This window comes from Armigeres subalbatus, chromosome 2 (genome assembly GCF_024139115.2).
Source record: "Armigeres subalbatus isolate Guangzhou_Male chromosome 2, GZ_Asu_2, whole genome shotgun sequence".
Lineage (NCBI taxonomy): Eukaryota > Metazoa > Arthropoda > Insecta > Diptera > Culicidae > Armigeres > Armigeres subalbatus.
The window spans coordinates 264,981,019-264,990,678 of NC_085140.1; the positions used below are offsets into that span (position 1 = coordinate 264,981,019).

The 9,660-nt window shown below is 35.7% G+C and overlaps 1 protein-coding gene across 1 annotated transcript; it reads right to left on the bottom strand.

The window, feature by feature from the left end:
• Positions 1–747: 747 nt before the first annotated feature.
• Positions 748–6,466, bottom strand: LOC134216039 (uncharacterized). The gene is given in 4 exon segments (XM_062695070.1): positions 748–1,362; positions 1,364–1,860; positions 5,651–5,722; positions 5,773–6,466. Coding segments are annotated over 4 exon segments (1,878 nt in total).
• Positions 6,467–9,660: the final 3,194 nt, after the last annotated feature.

Consider the following 9,660-nt stretch of genomic DNA (forward strand, 5'->3'; position numbering starts at 1 on the left):
TAACGATATAGTTTCTCAACGTGTTGATTCAACTGAAATTTTATCGAAATTTAACTTTTACATACCTTCTCGGCTACTTCGACATAGAACATTATTTTTAACCAACCACTGCCGAACAAATTACGCCAAATTTGGGCCTCTCAACCGAATGATGGCCGTTTACAATCAACACTGCGAAACTATTGACTTAACAATGTCTCGGCATAACATTAGACAGTATTTCCAAAGAACAAACATTACAAATTCAGCAATATAAATTCAAAATCAAAATTATACATCACTTTACTAAAAAACCTATTATTTAATTATACTATAGCATTACAAAAACAAACATGTATATGTATATGTACTAGTCTACGTTGGTTGACGAAATAAAATAAATTCCAAAAATTCTTTTGAGTAGCATTCCTGTAGAAATTTTAGTATTGTTTTCAGAATCATCAATATTGGAAATAAACTTATGGGAATCGTGATACGGATTCACTTTTTAAAAAAAGACTTAGTAACTCTAAAACACTTTTATTAATAATACTAACACAATACAGCACCACCGGTGATTGTCCAAAGCTGCCAAAGGAAAGAGAACGCGCCACGCGTTCGCGGATTATTTATAATGTACAAACTGCTGATCTAGCAGTTTGGGTCGTCCACGTTGTCTGACTGCAATTGGTGCACCTGAGTGGCACGATGTTCCGATGTTTCCATAACGGCTCCCCTTTTAGTTTGAAAGCCGTCCTCGGCTTTCTTCTATTGCTGTGGGATAAGTGGTATATCTCTTGACTCTGGACATCCATCAGTTGCTAGGCTGAAATTGATATGAATATCTTCTTTTGTGTTAAGTGTGAGATGTTTTCTCCAACTAAATATTTTAAAGATGATGGCTATGATCAGGCCCAGGATACATATGATTATAACTGTTGTTGATAATGAGGTTAACCATCCAAACATATGTAGTTTCCAATGTAGATTGTTTGTAGTTAAGCTGAGATGATATATCTGGTTTCTGTGTTCTAAATTCATCTCTTGCAGATGCTGTAACGGGATATTGTTTATCAGTATAGTTGGACTGACCTTAATTCCTGTGGTAGGGATGAATGGTTGAATTTCCATGTCAGAGTTAGCATACTCCTCGTCGTCCAGCTTCACAGTACAATTGGAGTATTGTATGAGGAATGACCCATTGAGTAATCGTTCGGATGAACAATTTGATGAAAGTGTAATGTTGGATCCTGTAACCATGATGTTGCCTTCTGTGATTTTACGAATAGTTTTAGCTTCGTAAATTCGTTCCATAGGACATTTGGCTGTGTGTTGTCCTGAAACTAATTGTTGAATGCACTCCGTAGGCGGTTCCAATGGAGGAACATATGGAGGAACATATAGAGAGATCTTTCATCTTTGGACACGGGTTTTTTGACATAAATGCGTTCTGTCCTTCAATATAAAATTGTGCCGTGAGATGAATTCGTAAATTATTGGCAATTACGGGTTCAATCAAACCAATTTTGTATTGCACATCCTTGATTTTTGGTATCTTGAGTATATACATGAACATCTCGTTGTTATATACTGCGTACGCGCTAGCAATGTTCAACATATCGTCGACCGAGTTCAATCGAAAACCGTTATCGTTGAGGGTATGGCGAATAACCGAAAGCTCTTCAGGGTGGATGATGCGACTGCTTGGGATGCTTCGTCCGGCTAGTGTTATAGATTCTTCAATTATCTCTAAATAGTATAATAATTCATCAATCTCAAATATGAAATTCAAAGAGTCTAAACTATCGAATGTTACTTTTTCTAAATTCTGCTCGTTATCTAACAGTGAATTGAAAGTTTTGTCAAGTTTCTCATACGTTTCTCAAACAAGTGATTTATCTGAATTTGTTTATTATTTTCATCTACCAAGGAGTTTAGAGAAGAGTTTATGACTTTAAGATCGTCGGCGTCTGGACTTCCAGAAATGTATTTCCACGCTCTACCTAATGATTCCCATCGTTTGATTCGCTGTGGCCTAATTCTATTGAACAACAGATTAATTCTGCCTATTTTTCTCCTGATAGATAACTCGAAAAAGGTCTGATTAAGCTTTCCGGTTTGGGCTACATTATTGTACACATCTATTGTCGATTCAATGGTGGTAAGGTTTATCGGATGCAATATTCTGAAAAAGCTGTTACTGATCCTAGCTTCTCCTAAGGGAATCATTATGATTGGATTTTGTTTTACATCGTGTAGTCTTAAATCCGTTAGAGTCGTCTGCGTCAGTATACCGAGCCATAATCTGTAAGGAAGTCGGAAAGCAAGTTTTAGTCAGTTTGTTACTTCTTTGTACCTTTTTTATGAATTTTGATTCCTGTTGCGTCTGTAATTGTTTTTTTCGTTTTGTTCTTTGATATCTACTAGTCTATATCGGTTGCTAAAAGGAGAGGCTTTTCCCTTCGTCTTAACTAAAACCGTATCGTCTTCAATATCCTCATAGTCTTTGTCCTGTATTTTAATTTTGGAATTATGTTTGTTAGCCTCAAACACAATATTGTCTCTTGCTGTCATAATAGTGCGTTGTTTTGTTAAGTTAATGTCCTTTAAGTCTAATGACGTCGAGTTTCCAAATACTATCTGTCTCGGTGCTAAATTCGTCGTGGCATGTTTTGTGTCGTTGTAAAGGGCAGTCGTCATGGACAGTCCTTGGTAAAGTGAAAGTTTGTCGAATTTCCTGCGGTTGGCCATATACATTTCTAAAGTGTATTATGGAACCTCTCGATGGTGCCATTACTGTTGCTACTACTAGCGTAGTGAACGGCAACACCATGGGTTTCTAGAAATTCCTTAAAATTTTGACTGCGGAAATAAGTGAAAGCGATCGCAAGTTAATTGTTTCGGTAGGCCAAAAATTTTGAATTGCTTGATGAGCGTTTCGATGATTTCTTCTGAAGTTTCGTGAAGGATTTTGTAAATTTGCGCAAATTTGGAAAAGGAGTCTATAATTGTTAGAAACTTTTCGTTTTCTTTCACGTAGACGTCCATGAATAGACTTTCTAAAGGTCTTTCATAGATTCTACGTGTGATTGGAATTTTAAAGGGATGACGCCCATATTTAGCTTATTTACAATCCCAGCAATTTTTGCAAAAGTCCTAACAATTGAAGACATGTTTGGGAAGTAGACTGATTGACGAATTTCTTCATATGTCAGTTTCCAACTTCTATGATTAAAGTTGTGACTCTTACGAACAAATTCGTCTTGGTCTTTTTTAGAAATTAGATCTGGTAGCTTAAGATTGCATAATTGTACTCGCATTCCCTTGAAATGTTTATCTAGAATTTTAGTGCACAATTTTGCAATTATTAGGAGGGGAAAAGATTCCATTTGTTATTTTTGGAGATAAATGAGCTTTAAGAATATTCAATAGTTGTTCTTCGATATATTACTCCTGGTGGAATACATGTCTACTATAACCTGAAAAGATAAAATAATAAATGTGAGGGGACTTTCTTCTATTATTGGTAATATTAATGATGAGCTGATTTCTAAATTTATTTATGATTTCCGGCCCGTATATAGGATCGTTTTCATGTACTTCGTTTTCTAAAATGGTTTGTAAATTTATTTCAGATTCATCCACGCCAGGTATTCGAGATAATCCATCAGCTACCACGTTTTGTTTTCCTTTCTTGTAAACCAATTGGAAATCGAATTGCTCCAGATATAACCGTTGACGAGTTACTCGTCCTGTTGCATCTGTTAATTTAATTTCCTTCGTCAATGGCTCATGGTCCGTGTAAATAGTAAAACTTCTACCATACAAATATAATCGAAATTTCTTTGCAGCGAAATAGATAGCTAAAAGTTCTTTCGCAGTTGTGGAATACTTTTCCTCTGCTTTTGTCAGTGTTCGCGAAAGTTACGCAATTGGTCTTTCGTGTCCATCTACCATTTGCGTCAGTACTGCGCCGATAGCATAGTTTGATGCGTCGGTAGTTAGTATGAACGGTTCGTTAAAGTCTGGATAACTCAAGAGTAGTGTTGTACTCATGATATCCTTTAACTTAGCGAAGGCAGATTCATATTCAGGATTGGTAGTAATTGATTTATTCTTGCCACGAAGTTGGCTAGTCATTAGTTTTGCAATTTTGCAAATCCTGGTACAAAGCTTCTGTAGTAGGAGATTGTTCCGAGAAACGACTTTAGTTCTTTTGATGTTTTCGGTAAAGGCCAATTTTTAATTGCCTCAACTTTCTTTAGGTTCGGTTTCACCCCGTCTGTAGAGACGACGTGTCCAAGGAATTCTACTTCCTTACGAAGAAATTCAGACTTATCGCATTGTACCTTAAAGGTTAGCATCTTTAAGGGTTTGTAAGATTTTCTGAATGTCCTTCATATGCTCATCTAAAGAAGTTGAAAAGATAATGATGTCGTCCATATAGACGAAACATCTTATCCCCAGATGTTTTCGTAGAACAGCATCCATTAAACGTTGGAATGTCGCAGGCGCATTCTTCAACCCGAACGGCATTCTCAAAAACTCGTATTTTCCATTGTCGACATTGAATGCCGTCTTTGGAATATCGTTCGGCTCCACCTCTACCTGGTGAAAACCACTGGCTAAATCGAGTAAAGAAAAGTATTGTGCTTTTCCAAAATCTCGCTGATTTCGGGTATAGGATATCTATCTGCTGGCGTTAATTTATTCAGTTTCCTATAATCTACAACTACGCGATATTTCTTTATACCTGCATTATCCGTTTTCTTTGGGACCACCCAGATCGGGGAAGTCCATGGAGAAGAGGATTCTCTTATGATTCCAGTCTCCAACATTTTCTGAATTTGCTCACTTACTTTTTCCCGTAGATGGTATGGGTACTTGTAAGTTCGTTGGTGAATGGGGTTACTTTCACCGGTTTCTATTTTGTGCTTTACTTGATGGGTGAAATCCAATTTCTGTCCATCATGGAAGAAAACACTCTTGAAGGGCCGAAGAGTTTTGGCTAATAATTTAACCTCTTCTTTATTCAAATGTTCTGCAGGGAAGTTAAGCTGCGGAAAAGTTTCATGTTGGTTGAGAAAGAAACGTTCATTCTCAAAAGGTTTTAATCTCTCCAGTTTGGCTTGCCTAGTAGTAAACAAGTGTACAGTGGCATGATTATTTCTAGCCGCATAAAGGCCAGGTCGTAATGTGACACATGTTGTCAAATTAATTTCTTCCTCAATGAGAAATGCCCCGTCTGCAGTAGTCGGTATCTCTATGAGGGTTTCCGTTTGTTCCTGAAAGTTCATGGAACTTGGATAGTATTTATCTAAAGGATATTTTATATTTCCAATCGAAAGTTCATGGCTACCGGTATCGATTTTGGCATTCATAGTAGCCAAATTTTCATATCCGATAAGACCGTCGAAAAAGTTATGGAATTTGAATACGTGGTACGGTAGAGTTTTATCAAAGCTTCTAGGAAACATATTGACATGCAATACTTTATCAATAACAAATGTGCCATTTTGATTAGTCACTATTGCGGGTCGATTGGTTTCCTGGCACTTTAACACATGCTCCGGATTAATGTACGATTTATTCGCTCCAGTGTCTGTTTACGTTGTTTGGAGATCGTCTTCCTCTAAGTGAAAATTTGACACGTTGGGTTGCATTGTTCTACCTTGCACATTGTCATCCTCATCGTCATCGTCGTCGTCATCGTTATCTACGTCTACTTCGTTCGCGTGGAACTCTGATTTAAATTGTTGTGTTTCGAATTTGTATGCTGCTTAGGGGAGCTACTCGAGGGGCCGTTGCTTTTGTTGGGAAATTTGTTGAATTGAGATTTCGCGGGTCTAGATCTAATTTCCGCGTTCTGGTTTATACACACTGACTCGTATGCATCTTCTAAGGTTTTAGGCTTGGATAATCTAATGATAGCGGATAGAGGTTCTCCGATATTGTCAAGATATCGAGTAACGGTTAGTATATCTATGATTTCCTTTCCTGTGATGGGATTGGAATTCAAGTTAGATTTAAGTCTTGTGTTAATCTCCTTGCATTCGTTAAAGAATTTCAGGTGACTTTTATCACTTTTCTTAATGTTAAACAGTGTCGACACATTTGTCGCAAAGTCAAATCGATCACTGTATTGTTCTAACAGGATCTGTTTGATACCAACAATGGTATCAGGATCGCCATTTGCGCATACAATCGCGCGAGCGTCTCCTCTTATTTTATTTTTGATCGCTCTAATATACATAGAGCTTAGTGAATCGGGCTGGCCGTTGGCCCCCTTTATCTTGAACATTTCATATAGCTCGTCTACTTCCCGTAGCCAGCTTGAAAGTTCTTTCTTACTACCGGAAAACTCCGATACGTTCTTGATGGGATCGGGGATAGTAAATTTACTACTGTTCCCCGATGTCATCAATGCCTTAAGCTGCTCAATTTCAGCCTTCAGCGCTTCAATCTCTGACTGCCTGGTCTCTGGCATTGTTTTAGTGAATGATTTTATAAAAGATAATAAAATGAGTTACTCACGTAAATGATATCCACATCCGAGGGTTGAATGATCACGTTATTGCAGGTTCGCGTGCGACAGGATTTTACCACTTTTAAACACCTCACGATCCCACTTCTGACACCACTTATGGGATTCGTGATACGGATTCACTTTTTAAAAAGACTTAGTAACTCTAAAACACTTTTATTAATAATACTAACACAATACAGCACCACCGGTGATTGTCCAAAGCTGCCAAAGGAAAGAGAGCGCGCCACGCGTTCGCGGGTTATTTATAATGTACAAACTGCTGATCTAGCAGTTTGGGTCGTCCACGTTGTCTGACTGCAATTGGTGCACCTGAGTGGCACGATGTTCCGATGTTTCCATAACGTAAATAATTATATTTTTTTTTTAATTGCTAATATTGATTTATTCATGAAAATTTTGTATATTTTCGTTGAACATTTTGATTTCTTTATGGAAAATTTTTATTTCATAATTGCAATTTTTGCTTTTACAAGTGCTAATTTATTATTGTTGTGTGTGTGTATTATTGTTCTTTCTTGACAGTTTCCTATTTTATCATGGAATTTTCTCTACTAAAGAGATTTTCAATCCAGAGCTGGCTCATCTCTCAAAATTTATAATTCTTCATTGAAATTTTATTTTGATATCGACTCGTGGAAGCCAACGATGCCATACTCGATTTTCCAAGGAACTTCTATTCCACATCTCGAATATGCTTCAGTCAATGGTCCTTTCATAAGCGACTCATAGAGGAATGAATGTATTGTAGACCAATTATTATTATTTTTTTTTGAGTTCGGATCATTCGATTTATCCAATTAACCAACTTATGAATGATGTATGATATAATATCCCAGTAGGTCCATTGGGTTGATATGACTTCAATTATTATTTATATAAGCACTACAGACTTTTTAGGTTATACAAAACGTCCTGGATGTCGTAATGTTTGAACTACTTGCTCATTCAAGTCCGTGAACCCAGTGCTTATAAGGCCCTACAAAAACAGTTTGCGAACAAACCTCATAGTCATTGTGCAACTTGATGTTGACTCAAGATAATTTTGGGTACCTTGTCTCTTAGATCTCATGTTAATGGAAATATCATGTTAATGTTAATTGCAAATGTCTTGATTGATCTGGTAGATTCGTGAGCTGAACTTGAGAGCATTTTGAAGTCTCGTATTCCTGAATATTAATCACTGGCTTAACGTTCAGAATGAGCCATCTTATCAGACCACCCATCTGTTCAGAATGATTCAAACATTTAAACTTTATTTACATGCTCTTAGAATCGAAATCTTCCCAAGGTTTCGGATATCTGAGTTTTCATGGTCAGTCAAATTTGAGCTCTCATATTTTTCTGTAAAGCCAATATCTAGATGAACAATTTTACTGAAGAAAATGGTGGCCTAGCTCACTTTTGTGATTTTATAGACAATCTAAAACGCTGGGCATATATATGACCCATCATTCCTGAAAGGGTTGAGATTTGTTTTGGAAATCAATTTTAATCGTTATTATAACACTATTTTTAACTTAGATTGTTTTAGGTATTGGAGTGTTTTTTTTCTGGAACACTGCCACTTTTTTTTCATATCGCAGGAATTAAAAAGCATTTTATTTTGAATTTCATGTTGATTTTTTAAATGCAAGCTTCTCTATGTTATAACCTTTTTCAAGCGCAGTACTAGAATTTTGTGCATTTAGAATATTTAGGTACATTATTAATTGTTTCGATCAATTGTCCTAATTATTCAATATCATAAAAACTAGGCTTCTTAAGCCTAAATTATTGCCTACATTTATTGCTTGGATCAATTTTAAATTCCAAGATCTTCTTAATTTTCAAGAATAATTATTCTGGAGTTGCAAGGGAAACCCTTCGTAATATTGATAAGAAATTCTTCGGAGTCTCGCGGAAAATCTTTAGAATTTCAACTACATGTTTTTTCCGAAATTCTGTAAAAAAAATTCCGAAAAATGTTCGGTAGCAATTTTGAAGAACTAGAAGAATCCGTAGAAGGATCCGAAATGCCTATTTACGATGAAAATTCCAATAAACATAAAATTCCAAAGAATTTCCAGTATAAATTAGAAAAAAAATCCAGCTTACTTTTTTACAGAATCTCTAAAGATATTTTTCAAAATCCTGGGTAACTTTAATGAATCTTCAAAGGAAATTCTTCTAAATTTCCAATGGAGTTTTTTTTCGTTTTCCAAAAAAAAAATCTTAGAAATTTTCAGCAGTTTTTTTTTTTAATTTCCAAAAGAAATTATTCGGAAGATTTTCCAATAGAAAATCGAAAAAAGTTCATCTGAAACACCAATAATAAATTTCCCGAGGAAATTCCGATGTTTTTACAAGTGAAAAAAACGAAAAAAATGTACTTTTGTAGTACTTGTAAAGGTTGTACTTTTGAAGCATGTACAGTAGGAATTCCTTAAAAAAATAAATCAAAATTTTAAAGATTTTCTGATGTATAAATTCCTTAAACTTTCTAAATCATTTCCTGTGCATCTTTGCATGGTAAAGATTTAAAGCAATGTTTAGCTGAACATACAAAGAAATCAAAATGACATCCCGAAGAAGAATGAATTCCCGATGAAATTTTGAAATGATTTCTGGCTCAAATTCAAAAAATATGAACCTTGAGAATTCTAAAGATTTATTCTTTGAAAATCCAAAGAATTTTTTGAAGATAATCCATAGACTCTTCTAAATAATGCCTCGAATAAAACAATACTTGGAAAATTTAAAAAAAATGTGGTAGAATTTACAAAGAGCGTAAAAAAAGTATTCCGAAAAATTTTCATTTCAAAATTCCAAAATTAAAAAAAAAAATCAACGGAAATATCCAAGTGTTTCATGTGGCATTGGCTCCATATTCCAACTGGTTCGTCTGCTTTTCAACTTAGTATATTTTATTAGCATTTCCTCAGTTATAAATTGAAAGCTTTTATATGCCAGCCATTGCACGATTATATATCTTGTGTAGCAAATACGATGGATACACTATACCTAGGGTGTCGAGAATGTTTCGAAAACATCCTAGACAGGAACGAGAATCGAACTCGTCATCTCCGGATTGGCAATCCTACGCCTTTGCTCGCAAGGCTAACTGGAGACTGAACATTTTGAAGTGCACTCCTTAA